We start from the raw sequence: 14,013 nt of genomic DNA on the forward strand, positions 1-14,013 counted from the left end.
ATCTTCTATAGGTGCCCGTATAAAGACAAAAACAACATTTTTCACCGAACACCACCGCAGTAAGACATGATGTAAGCATGACAAGCACAGACAAAAGCAGGAAGCACATATTGGACTTTAATGGTTCTTTAATTATTATTCCAAGCATTTACATTTTTATTTCACTGGAAAAAGGTTTATTATCGAAAAATATTTCTGAAGATTTGGAAAATTATGTTTCAATGTGTGAAAATGGAAAGTTTGCTTTTGGCTATCAGCATTATGAAAACAGTACATTTTAACCCCAAATGGAATGGTATGAATATAAACTATAATTTACTTGATAAATAGATACTGAGGTATGAGCTATTGTTTTCTCTTGTGCCAGTTGTACAAGACTAAAACTTAGTTGTAACATTTACTTAATGGAGATGAACACACGGTGGAAGAGGCGATCTAGATATTTTTTTGACATGGACCTTGTTCCATGGGGGAGCTGAGACCTTCACAGAGTGTGCTTGTCGAAGAGGTACTCTCCCATGGCGCCATGGGTTTCGGATGAAGTAACGCGGGTCAGGCTGCCGACATAGTCGCCCAGCTTCTTGATAGTGTCGTGGCTGTCGGTGAGGAAGTGCTGCTCCAGGAAGTCGCACAGCTAGAAGAGCAGAATGAGAGACAGACATGTCAGTAAATTAAGTTGTCAGTCATAGAAATTCCATCATAACACGTTGTGCTTAACTGACAAAACATCTAAAATGCTACAAATGTGACTTTGTTCAACGTGTTTTTTTTTCCTTTTTCTATACGGGCGGCTGGCTCTTTATCGGTTTTGTTTTTTTCTATCATCAGCACAAGTTACAGTTGCTGGCTTATCTACTGTGCACTGACACACTCACATGGGGGTCAGTGTGGCTGCCAGCTCGGCAGTGCACGTCCAGGATGCACGTGTTCAGAGACTTCTGGTAGTCCAGAGAAAAGGACATGGCGTCCAGACCACCTCTCCAATCCTCCCGACTCGGCTTCTGCAACATTCAGTACAACACTTGGAAACGACAACGAGATTTGAGGAGTTTGCTTGTTCTCTGAGCACGCCGCACTTACGGCAATGGTCTGGAGCAGAATCCGTCCTCCTCTCACGTTCTGATACTCCAGGAGCTTCTCGGCTTGCTCCCTCTCCTTTTCGGAGCGCTCCAGGAAAAAAGTGGAGAAATGTGGCAGGGCAATATTATCCCTGTCGAAGTACATGCCCTTGGGGGGGAAAAATGACCAGCAACTATGATTAGCTGATTTGCAAACCTGTTTAAATTAACAATCCATGTCATACATGACAGCATTTACAAGTCGTACCAGCGCCAGGTAGGTGTAGGAAGCAGTGAGCTTGAGGTTGATCAGTTTGTTGAGGTCCCCCTCAGTCTCCGAATGGAGGTTTTGTCTCACCACAGACTGCATTTCTAAGAAAAACGACAATAAATGTCAGTGCAGCAATCCACATCTCTGGTGAAAAATCAAACGACTCAGCTCACTGAATACGACCGGGGTCCTCTTAGTAGACCGTCCACAAAACAGGCTAGGCAGCGAGGACAAACACTGGTTCACTCCCCACCTTGGTCTCGTCACTCGCTCTCTGGAGTCCCGTTCACTTCACTAAAGGTCTCACACTCTTGTTTGCGTGCCTTTATGCACCCCGGCGTTTAGCGGCTTCAGTAAACGACCACCTTAGGCGGTCCCGATGTGTTATTAACTCGACTACGTCGCTCGAGTGGGTTGGCTCTTCCACGGCCTCGGCGGAGATGACGTCACCGCTAGCCAGTATTACTTAGCGGTCATTGTCACCTAAATAACAAGCGAGCGTTCACAGGGTGAATGTTCACGAGTCGCGACAACGTTATTGCGCCCTAAAAGTTACGAATTTAATTTATAATTTCAGAACTGAATTCACAGAATCAGGAGCATATAACGAGCGTGTCAACTTGTTAAAGTTGTTGCGTTACCAGTGATGCTAACAATAACAAGAGGGGACGGAGGGTCCTGAGCAGTGCTGCTGGTTTAATTCAGACAAAACGGCACGCAGCCCGAAACATTTCACGTTTACCTCTGCTTTCGTTCATCCACTTGGTGTGCGAAGGTGAAGTTTATCCGCCGAGCCAGTGTTGTGGCTGGCGTTATCTTGTTGCCACTCCAGGCAAAGCGCTTCTTCTCTTGCTTATGTTGACCCCTGTGTCGATTACGTGTGGCTTTTATACCTTTACTGCCATCTTCTGTTCGTAGTGTGAATCACACCGCTGACAACTTGCGCGTGTGATTTGAATGGAATTTATTTATTTATTTATTTAAAAGTATATTTTAATAACAAATTGGATAATGCGGCAGAAGAAGAAAGTTATCTAGTTAAATTATATTTAATATACATAGTCAAATTAACAAATAATAAGACATTAATAAAAACCATGTTTGTTTGTTTGTTAAATTTTGTCATAGTGACAGTTTTTATGATGAGTATGTTTATTTTGAGAGGCTGCCATTTGTGAGGTTTCTTAAAGTTAGATTTTCACAAACAGCACCCCATATGGACTTTCTCAGGCTCGCCTATTAACCTGTATTCACCACTGCAACTGAGAGTTTGCTATCCCTACATAAATAATATAAGAAAAAAAGGGAAAATACAAGACAAATCCTATATTCAAATTAGTAGCTGTGACATGCAAGTTAAAATATTCAACCCTGAAGTAAGTTACAGGAAGCCAGTGGCTTTGCTGGATGTGAGCTAATAATAGAAGGAGCCACAGCAATATTTTTTCATTTTGCAATATGTTGAAAAACTGATATGCCAGAAGTGAAACTGTTATACAAACGAGACGAGTGACAATTTAACTGCAACAGCAGAAAAACTACACAGACACAAAGTTGTTACTGGAATCCAGAGGCTGCATCATGTGATCTTACAGAATGTCGTACTACTTCAAAGTCTGCATGGTAGACTGAAACCAGAAAAAGAAAGAAACAAGAAATAGTTACATCGGATTAGAATAGATTCATATTTTGTTGTATTGATGACATTTCCATTGTCATCCGAGACTCCAGATGTGAAACATTCACGGAACATTGCTTCCTTGTATAATTGGCCCTTAATTTCCTTTAGATTACTGGTCATGCTCATTAAATCACAACTGTGTGTCCTTTAACATAATAAATAGGAGCCAGTCGTCAGGTTTTATTAAATGATCACGCAGACCATGATAAATCTTTGTCGCACTGCGTACACCCTTTAAAGCAACTCAGTGTGGGGTATGGACTTTAGAATGGCAGTTTTGTTTTTTTGTTTTTTTGTTTTTTTTAACAAAAGAAGAAAGAATTGCACCTCTGTTGACACAGCATGCAGGCGAGGTCTGGACTGGTTGGACTCTGGAATTTGTGCCTGTTCAAGTCAGACAGGTAAGCAAATGTTATATGGTCCTGTGCCAGGCCAGCAGGTGGCGCTGTGTTGATAGCAGGTGTGCCACTGTCTTAGAAAAGATGGATCAACATGACCCTGAACACAGTTCCAAAATGAATTTTGGCCACTCCCAGAAGGAATTCCCCTCAGAAAAACTGTTTGCAGGGTCATATGTTTACTGTCATTGAGTGTCAGTGTGCCTTCAGTCCAACAGCAAGGCCTTCAACATGAAACGACTCGACATGATATTTGAAAACGTATTTATTTAAATTTAAGCCTTCTCAACATCAATTGCTAGCAAATTTTAGACACTGGACCTTCAAAGCAAACACCGTGTTGTCATTCTATGACGTAACATTTTGCTGTGTTTGACATCTGAGGACACTGACAGTGATACTGTAAATCAACTTTGTTCAGTTGTTTCCTCTGCAGTCAGTGGGTCGCGACGCTCAACTGATAACGCAGCACTTTTTAAAAAATTCTATTCAGAGCTGCGCTGCGGTATCAGATCGTAATCTAAAGTCTGAAGTTCTCCTCCTGTCCGCGTCTCATCCCGTTCTCACCGAAAAGAACCTGCGAGCGCCACGGCTTCCTGAGAAGGACCGCAAAACACACATTTGTGTTCTGTAAAACTGGCACAAGTGTTCACAATGCATGGCAGAACAGGATATTGTGTAAAAAAAAAAAAAAAAAAAAAAAAAAACCCACACACCGTTGAGAGGAAGCATAAATTCATGCTTGCAACAGGTCAGACACACAAAACTAGCGATGATAAGCCGAGGCAGATAATAAAAACATTTATTGCCTCAAATAAATATGTAAAATAGGCAAACTTTGACCGTTAATAAGGAAGTAACAGGCGGGGCAAAGGTCTCTGTAGTTGTTTAAGGTTGGAAAAGGAGAAGTAGCCATTTAGTCGGTGACTTGCCTACATGCGGGGAGGCCCGAGGTTAGAGGGGGAGGGAATGGCCAGGAATTAAAAGTCAACACCTCAGGAACTAAAAATAAAAGGGCAATATTGGATGTTATCATTTAAGACATTGCGGGGAGTTTCGTTGCCTGCCTTAAGGATTGTTGTGTCTGTCAACAAATCAGTGCTTGAGGTGTCTGCGTGGAAGACAGAGGCTCGATCCCAGGGCGCAGTAAAGAGGTCTGAGCGGCTGGTTTGGGTTTTCATGGCTTAAAAAAGGTGCAGCGACGATGATGCCTCTCAAAGACACCCCGCTGCTGGTTCGGCTCTTGGTAAGTTGCCTTGTTTCTCTAAACCTCTCGGTGGTGCTGCTAATCAAATTTTCTTGTCCTCCCTAAAAGGGAGACAAAAACGCGTGTCTGAACCGCAGTTCTGGTACTGGATGCACAATAACAGAGTTGACATGGTGGAATTAGTGTGTAGTGTCAGTACAACGGCAGCCAAAGGAACTTGTGGAACTTCAGAGTTGACAGGCATTTTCAGTTGATGAAACGTGGCTTTATTCCTTCTTGGCGGCAGCAGTCAATGTTTGCTCCCCCCTCCCGGGCGAAAAGAATACAAAGGCTGAATGAGGAAATAAACGGAAAACATAAATGCAACACGTTTTTATGATATTTATATATTATCATATTGTACACATCATTTCTTTTTTTAATTTCATGTGTTTAGACCTTAGGAGTGCTGAAATCTGAACTTGTATGTTTTTGAAAATGAAACCGGTCCCCGACACTGGCGTTGTCCCCTAACACTAGTGTGAATTTCATTTGACTAAAACAAAACAACATTTACAACAGTGCTGGGGAGAAGAGAGAGAAGAGAGTTCATGACAGGGAGCAGCACTTGTAGCCAAGGCTCAAAATGCTTAAAGATTTCTAAATCTTTCCTTCCCACTTATCATATAGATTTCCTTTTTCACAAGATAATAATAATAAAAAGCTCTAAAAAATTAATGCTGATGATGCAATACAATAATTATAATTACATCTAGGAAGTTTTCTTTTGAAAATAAATATAGAAATATGCAAACAAAAAACATTTTTTTTCTCTGAGAGAATAAAAGGATAAACCAACACGGCACCAACAGGATGGAATGAAAAACGTTATTTGGGATTACAGATAGAAAGCACCAGCATCAGCCTCACTCAGCATTCAGATGAAGGTGCCCGGCATTCAACTTTATATCTACATTTGGGACGAGGTTGCCAAATCTGTTCTGTTCCTCTGTAGGTCGTCACATCTTTGCTGTCACAGCTCTCAGCCTCCAGTCACCCAGTGTCAGCGACACAAAGGGACACACCCCCTCAGCGTTCAAAGCGGGAGAAAACATGTAAGCGAGACTGTATGCACTATCGTTGCAACGAGCAAATTAGTGATTAGTGAGAGAACATGGCAGTAGTATATATATATTTATATATTAACACACAGGCAAAACCAGCCACCCTCTGTTTATGGCCTCCTGCTAAAGCTTTACACTTTAAACAAAGAACTACTACTTGTAGCCCAAGTCAATGCAAGTAGTATGATCATTGGGTTTCCACAATATTAAAGTCAAAACTAAAATCTTTGTGAGCCAACATGGTTGATTTCGCCAGCTATCGCTGAAGATGCACCATGATATGAGTCAGACATTTCTGCCCAGGACTATCTCCTAGTGTGCCACCAAATATATGAATGTATTAACAATATGTTATACTGCTCAGGACACATTATATAAATGTGTGTGGAACTGTGCGTTTTACCCATAAATTCAGTGAACAAAGCAAAGCTTGCTTTGGAGACATGGTCATGCATTGTACTTTTTACGCAGATCTCTGTCTTTCATTGATGCATTGCTGTAGGTGGTGAGTTCTGGTAGAGGCTGAGTCAGAAAGAAAGATGATTAAGGGAGAATTATTCAACCTCAAAGTGCTTGTGTTTTGGATAGTGAAAGGAATAAACCTCATGTGACTGTCTTTTTGCAGCTCCTGAAAATGTCAAGAATGTGACAGTGTTGGGTCAAACTGTGGACAGCATAAGTTTGATGTGGGAGCACACCAACACGGAGACAACATACATCCTAAAATATGAAAACAATGGCCCGGTGGAGAAACTCATATCATCTCCCTCAAGTCCAAGTGTTATCTGCAATGTCACAGACCTTTCTGCTGGGAGAAAATATAATTTCACTCTCATCACTGTTTTTGAGAGCGTGAGCAGCACTGGGTTGGATTTCCAAGGCGTCACTGGTGAGTTACCTGTCATGGCACTTGTTACCTTTCAGCTCTTTCTGCTCCTCAACTGAGTGACATAAAATGGCCAACTGAAAAAACAAAACAAAACTAAAACTAGTAACAAAACATGTTTTGTTTTCCACCAACACCATTGATCTTTTGCGTTTCAGCCCCTCTGAGTTTTAGGAAGTTTCCATGAAGTGCCCATCCTGTTGCCCACTGACACCCATTTAACTTCAAACCTGACGTTAGACTAACTTTGAAAACACCTGCAACCATCTCTTGATAGATAAAGTCCTTCTAATTCCATGAGGGTTCTGTAATTTCTCAAAAAGTTATTAAATTGGCAACCTATTTACACTTTAAACAAAGAACTACTACTTGTAGCCCAAGTCAGTGCAAGTAGTATGATCATTGGGTTTCCACAATGCTAAATTCAAAACTAAAATCTTTGTGAGCCAACATGGTTGATTTCGCCAGCTATCACTGAAGATGCACCATGATATGAGTCAGACATTTCTGCCCAGGACTATCTCCTAGTGCGCCACCAAATATATGAATATATTAACAATATGTTATACTGTTCAGGACACATTATATAAATGCATGTGGAACTGTGTGTTTTACCCATAAATTCAGTGAACAAAGCAAAGCTTGCTTTGGAGACATGGTCATGCATTGTACTTTTTACGCAGATCTCTGTCTTTCATTGATGCATTGCTGTAGGTGGTGAGTTCTGGTGGAGGCTGAGTCAGAAAGAAAGATGATTAAGGGAGAATTATTCAACCTCAAAGTGCTTGTGTTTTGGATAGTGAAAGGAATAAACCTCATGTGACTGTCTTTTTGCAGCTCCTGAAAATGTCAAGAATGTGACAGTGTTGGGTCAAACTGTGGACAGCATAAGTTTGATGTGGGAGCACACCAACACGGAGACAACATACATCCTAAAATATGAAAACAATGGCCCGGTGGAGAAACACATTTCATCTTCCTCAAGTCCAAGTGTTATCTACAATGTCACAGACCTTTCTGCTGGGAGAAAATATAATTTCACTCTCATCACTGTTTTTGAGAGCGTGAGCAGCACTGGGTTGGATTTCCAAGGCGTCACTGGTGAGTTACCTGTCATGGCACTTGTTACCTTTCAGCTCTTTCTGCTCCTCAACTGAGTGACATAAAATGGCCAACTGAAAAAACAAAACAAAACTAAAACTAGTAACAAAACATGTTTTGTTTTCCACCAACACCATTGATCTTTTGCGTTTCAGCCCCTCTGAGTTTTAGGAAGTTTCCATGAAGTGCCCATCCTGTTGCCCACTGACACCCATTTAAATTCAAACCTGACGTTAGACTAACTTTGAAAACACCTGCAACCATCTCTTGATAGATAAAGTCCTTCTAATTCCATGAGGGTTCTGTAATTTCTCAAAAAGTTATTAAATTGGCAACCTATTTACACTTTAAACAAAGAACTACTACTTGTAGCCCAAGTCAGTGCAAGTAGTATGATCATTGGGTTTCCACAATGTTAAAGTCAAAACTAAAATTTTTTTTGAGCCAACATGGTGGATTTCGCCAGCTATCACTGAAGATGCACCATGATATGAGTCAGACATTTCTGCCCAGGACTATCTCCTAGTACGCCACCAAATATATGAATGTATTAACAATATGTTATACTGTTCAGGACACATTATATAAATGCGTGTGGAACTGTGCGTTTTACCCATAAATTCAGTGAACAAAGCAAAGCTTGCTTTGGAGACATGGTCATGCATTGTACTTTTTACGCAGATCTCTGTCTTTCATTGATGCATTGCTGTAGGTGGTGAGTTCTGGTGGAGGCTGAGTCAGAAAGAAAGATGATTAAGGGAGAATTATTCAACCTCAATGTGCTTGTGTTTTGGATAGTGAAAGGAATAAACCTCATGTGACTGTCTTTTTGCAGCTCCTGAAAATGTCAAGAATGTGACAGTGTTGGGTCAAACTGTGGACAGCATAAGTTTGATGTGGGAGCACACCAACACGGAGACAACATACATCCTAAAATATGAAAACAATGGCCCGGTGGAGAAACACATTTCATCTCCCTCAAGTCCAAGTGTTATCTACAATGTCACAGACCTTTCTGCTGGGAGAAAATATAATTTCACTCTCATCACTGTTTTTGAGAGCGTGAGCAGCACTGGGTTGGATTTCCAAGGCGTCACTGGTGAGTTACCTGTCATGGCACTTGTTACCTTTCAGCTCTTTCTGCTCCTCAACTGAGTGACATAAAATGGCCAACTGAAAAAACAAAACAAAACTAAAACTAGTAACAAAACATGTTTTGTTTTCCACCAACACCATTGATCTTTTGTGTTTCAGCCCCTCTGAGTTTTAGGAAGTTTCCATGAAGTGCCCATCCTGTTGCCCACTGACACCCATTTAAATTCAAACCTGACGTGAGACTAACTTTGAAAACACCTGCAACCATCTCTTGATAGATAAAGTCCTTCTAATTCCATGAGGGTTCTGTAATTTCTCAAAAAGTTATTAAATTGGCAACCTATTTACACTTTAAACAAAGAGCTACTACTTGTAGCCCAAGTCAGTGCAAGTAGCATGATCATTGGGTATCCACAATGTTAAAGTCAAAACTAAAATCTTTGTGAGCCAACATGGTTGATTTTGCCAGCTATCACTGAAGATGCACCATGATATGAGTCAGACATTTCTGCCCAGGACTATCTCCTAGTGCGCCACCAAATATATGAATGTATTAACAATATGTTATACTGTTCAGGACACATTATATACATGCGTGTGGAACTGTGTGTTTTACCCATAAATTCAGTGAACAGAGCAAAGCTTGCTTTGGAGACATGGTCATGCATTGTACTTTTTACGCAGATCTCTGTCTTTCATTGATGCATTGCTGTAGGTGGTGAGTTCTGGTAGAGGCTGAGTCAGAAAGAAAGATGATTAAGGGAGAATTATTCAACCTCAAAGTGCTTGTGTTTTGGATAGTGAAAGGAATAAACCTCATGTGACTGTCTTTTTGCAGCTCCTGAAAATGTCAAGAATGTGACAGTGTTGGGTCAAACTGTGGACAGCATAAGTTTGATGTGGGAGCACACCAACACGGAGACAACATACATCCTAAAATATGAAAACAATGGCCCGGTGGAGAAACACATTTCATCTTCCTCAAGTCCAAGTGTTATCTACAATGTCACAGACCTTTCTGCTGGGAGAAAATATAATTTCACTCTCATCACTGTTTTTGAGAGCGTGAGCAGCACTGGGTTGGATTTCCAAGGCGTCACTGGTGAGTTACCTGTCATGGCACTTGTTACCTTTCAGCTCTTTCTGCTCCTCAACTGAGTGACATAAAATGGCCAACTGAAAAAACAAAACAAAACTAAAACTAGTAACAAAACATGTTTTGTTTTCCACCAACACCATTGATCTTTTGTGTTTCAGTCCCTCGGAATCCTGTACAATTCAGGAAAGTTAGTCAAACAGAGACCAGCATCACTCTGCAGTGGAACAAGGTGGAAGGCGTCAACCTCTATCAGATAGAGTACATGGACAAGACACAACACCAAGTCCCTGACAGTGGAGATTCAGTGACGGCAGAAATCTCAGGTCTTCAGAGTATGACCAAATACGATTTCACTCTCTTCTCCGTGTTGGAAGGCCTCAGGAGCAGCGGAGTTGATCACTCTGCTTTCACTGGTAAGAAATAATTTATTTTTCCCTCCAGAGAGCAGCGTATTTAGCCCTATGTTTACTGCCTCCTGCCCGAACACTCACTTTGAGCTTCCTGCTAAATCTGATCATTTGTGGCAGCTGCCAGGTGGTTTTAGAGAGCAGAGCAAACACCTGGCTGGGTGTGTCGCCTTTGATCTGTGCCCTTTATGACATCACAAGGCGGTGGTTGTGTTTGAGCCCAAAGGTTTTCTTAAAAGTGGACTTTTGTCATTACAGGGCAGTTCATTGGCAGGCTGTAAGAAAAACTTTAGTGAGATTAATTTTATGTAAAATGGGACATTTAAGTTTCCTCTAAAATTGATGAGTGATGATGACAGGCTCATCAAAACATTATAAAAATAGGCCTTTTCCTTTTTAACCAAAGGTTTCTTCTCTTTTTGTCTTCCATGCTTGTTCTCCATCAACCCAGCTCCTCCTCCAGTGAGTGGAGTTGAGACAGTCAATCAAACAGAGACCAGCATAACACTGCGGTGGAATGAGATTGCCAAGGATGCAACATACATCCTAAAATATGAAAATAATGGCTCGGTGGAGGAACTGGTTCTATTTCTCTCAGAGCCAACCGTTAACTATACTGTCTCTAACCTTTCTGCTGGGGTAAATTATACTTTCGCTCTCATCACTGTTTTCCAGGACGTGAACAGCACTGGGTTTGCTTTCCACATTAGCACTGGTGAGTCACCTGCCTATAATTTTATCATTCTGAGAGTGAAATTAAGTTTTCCTCACCTTGCAGTATTTACACCCTCTTGTTTGAATCTGGACAGAGTCGTCAACAAACCACACTACGACTTGCACCTCATCTTCAATACTAATTTTTTGTTTTTCAAGTTTGAATGGCATGCCCTCTATTTCCTTGGGATCACAACGCTCTTCACTGCCTTTTGTTTGTTCTTCTCTCCATCAGTCCCTCCAATGGTGGCTCGTGTCACCGTGACGAATCGCACTGTCAGCAGCCTAACACTGTACTGGGACAGACAGATGGACAAAGGCTGGACCTACATTTTGGAAATTAATGGGACACATCACTCCTCTGACAACACTACAATCAATAATCTTGAGCCTGGAACAAAGTATTGGTTCAGCGTGACCACAGAGTTCAGTGGATTGAGGAGCATGCCATATGAAAACTACACAGTCACAAGTGTGTCCTAAACTATCTAAAGGAAACATTTGGTTGTACCTATCCAAAATAAATATTTCAATGTCAATTTACCATTGCCCTCCACGGCATGATGCACATTCATGGAAGTATGTGGGTGCTAAAAACTCAATGAGTGCTTCCCCTCCCTGTTTTCCTCCTCACAGCCATAAACTGCATTGGCGGCACTTGGGATGTCACCAGCTCCTCCATCCATGGAGAGGTCAAAGGCCTTTTCACCAGCGCTGGAGTAACCAACGAATCACTGTCTTCTCCGCTGCCAAAACAAAACAACCTGTCATTCACCGACCTTTATCCGGGGGCGACGTACCAGATAAAGCTCTTTTACCAACAAGATTCTGAATACTTGGAGCAGTGTCGCCACTCTGTGACAATCCGTGAGTATTAGCCAATCTTGTGGTGACTGTGTGCAAGTCCGAACAGTTCCTCCGAGACTTACCCGCAGACTGCATTTTAAAAATGAAAAGGACTTCCTGTCAAATTTCTGAAATCACTTTCTACTCCTGTGCATGTTATCTGAAACCTTTGTTAATAAAGATCTCAGATGTTATTATTGTTTAGTCCAAAACACAAATACCCCCCAAAAGTCAGTGCCTATAAAAATTGTTTGCCTGTTATATTTACTCCTATTTTTCAGACATTGAAATGTAATTATGCTTATTTAAAAAAAAAAAAAATTCTCTTGTGTGTGTATGTTTCAGTGCCGTCAAGAATAGGTGCACATTGTCCCTATTTTCAAAAGGGCCATGGAATCTTAGTTGTCTGGAACCAGCCATACGGCGTGTGGACAGACGTGGAGGTCATCGTGGCTGGACAAAACCACACGGTACACCAGGACGCTGAGCAAAGTGTAATCATGAGTGGACTCCAACCTGCTACCACACATCATGTGTCTGTGACTGTGCTCAGCGCTTCACTGTCTGGACCTCCGTCCAGGTCTGAGACGTTTAATTTTTCATGCTTGACTGATCCAAGAGGTGAGTGCAGACACATTTTTCCCCCACATTAAACTGCATCACAATCCCAGGCCAACCATATTGACTGTGCACTGCAGACTTCAGTCAGCTGCTTCCGTCGTCATCTAATCCAGACCTCACTTTTATGCAGGAGTCATTGCGGGATCATTTTTTGGCTTGCTGATTTTTATTGTGTTGGTCTGCCTGATTGGCTTCATCTTGTGGAAAAGGCAAGATTTAATTAGATCAGTAGTGCCTCTGCTACATCAGACATCATCTTGAGATGCTCTCAGCAGACTCCACCAGTAAACTGTCTCCACCTTTTGTCCACAGGATGAGGTTGCAAGAGTTTGGTGGCTCCAAAGCAGCTGGAAGCATCACTAAAGAAAAAAGCACGTATGTGAGAACTTAAGTTGATTTGAGACTATAGTTCTGATTAAATGACAGCCATTTGTTAGCTCATGTCAAACTTTAAAATTAGTCAATCTATTTGAGAGAAGAGCTTCAGACTGTGACATGACCTGCACCCTTGCTGTGTTTCAGCAAAGCAATCCCTGTGGCAAAGTTTCCAGACCATGTGTCCGCATTAACCGCTGATCAACACAGAGGATTCAGCATGGAGTATGAGGTGCATCAACTAATCAGTCACTCTTTTCAGACACTTTTATCCAAAAAAGTAAAAAAGAAAAAAGAGAACTGATCCTTCATCCAGAGCCCGCATGAAGCGACAGTGCCTGGACAAACTCCCCAGTGCCAAGAACCTTGAGCAGAACCCGACTCTGAAGGGCGGCCATCAGCTTTGACCGGTTGGGGTGAAAAGAAATTACAAGCAGGCAGAGACTGAGTCAGGCCAGGCAGAGGCACAGTGGCATACAATGAAGCATATAGTATAGTATAGTATAGTATAGTATAGATATATGTATATGTTTTTGTATATGCGTAAATATATACAACCCAAAATATACCTATGGTGGGACATGGTCTGCTGTTGATCCGGGTCCTGTGTGGACTTTCAGGACTAATGTGCCTGACTTCTCATTTTGTGGCGTTGCTGCCCACCTGCCAGGGAAATGCATTGCGCAGGCACTTGCAATTGCATCGTTGCATGACAACGCAGAAAATACAAAGAACAGAACAAAAGGAAAGGTGACAGTCGCTCTGAATGCATTCAGGATAACTCCCTTTGACATTGAGGTAAAAGAGCTCCCTCATGGTCTCGGCCTATAACAGCTTAACTGGCAATATTCTATGTTGATCTCAATTATCAGCTTTGTCAAAGAGGAACGTTTTCCGTCTACTCTGAAATAAACTGAGGCTGTCTGCCCTGCTGGAATCGAACGCAAGCCTTGCATTCAGGCCAGTCGTCAGGCGAGCTTGCTTTGCACTCACCACTGGTGACCAAAGAGCTACTTTGGTTTCCACCACACCATGCGTTCTTTTTTTGCTGTGGTCGTTGTATTCCCATAAGAGTTTGGCCAAACTCAACAGTGAGCGGCCCTTAGCGTTTACGCTCACGTTAACAGGAAACCCTCAAGCTGTAGGTAACT

At 41.8% G+C, this 14,013-nt stretch overlaps 2 protein-coding genes across 4 annotated transcripts in view; one reads left to right on the forward strand and one right to left on the reverse strand.

Moving 5' to 3' along the window:
* Positions 1-110: 110 nt before the first annotated feature.
* Positions 111-2,226, reverse strand: LOC142893621 (ferritin, lower subunit). 3 transcript variants are annotated; one of them, XM_076034397.1, is made up of 5 exons: positions 2,072-2,226; positions 1,327-1,430; positions 1,081-1,227; positions 876-1,001; positions 111-634 (listed from the first exon to the last, which is right to left on the reverse strand). In XM_076034397.1, exons 1-5 carry the CDS (start codon positions 2,085-2,087, stop codon positions 485-487), a joined length of 543 nt encoding a protein of 180 aa, XP_075890512.1. In that variant the 5' UTR covers positions 2,088-2,226; the 3' UTR covers positions 111-484. The 3 variants fall into 3 exon arrangements, with proteins under 3 accessions (XP_075890512.1, XP_075890514.1, XP_075890513.1); XM_076034399.1 differs by lacking the exon at positions 2,072-2,226 and adding an exon at positions 1,503-1,743; XM_076034398.1 differs by lacking the exon at positions 2,072-2,226 and adding an exon at positions 1,583-1,741.
* A 4,092-nt stretch (positions 2,227-6,318) lies between these two features.
* Positions 6,319-14,013, forward strand: part of LOC142894308 (receptor-type tyrosine-protein phosphatase H-like) — a gene marked incomplete at its 5' end in the record, with an annotated part of 10,821 nt that continues 3,126 nt past the window's right edge. Inside the window, 12 exon segments of the mRNA XM_076035572.1 lie at positions 6,319-6,607; positions 7,442-7,705; positions 8,541-8,804; positions 9,639-9,902; positions 10,058-10,312; positions 10,758-11,021; positions 11,256-11,492; positions 11,657-11,887; positions 12,212-12,487; positions 12,618-12,745; positions 12,747-12,862; positions 13,010-13,094. Of these exon segments, the coding sequence (XP_075891687.1) occupies positions 6,319-6,607; positions 7,442-7,705; positions 8,541-8,804; positions 9,639-9,902; positions 10,058-10,312; positions 10,758-11,021; positions 11,256-11,492; positions 11,657-11,887; positions 12,212-12,487; positions 12,618-12,745; positions 12,747-12,862; positions 13,010-13,094 (2,673 nt within the window).

Source organism: Nelusetta ayraudi, unplaced genomic scaffold (assembly GCF_046127955.1).
Source record: "Nelusetta ayraudi isolate G7.1 ecotype Tasmania unplaced genomic scaffold, CSIRO-AGI_Nayr_v1 ptg000042l, whole genome shotgun sequence".
NCBI lineage: Eukaryota > Metazoa > Chordata > Actinopteri > Tetraodontiformes > Monacanthidae > Nelusetta > Nelusetta ayraudi.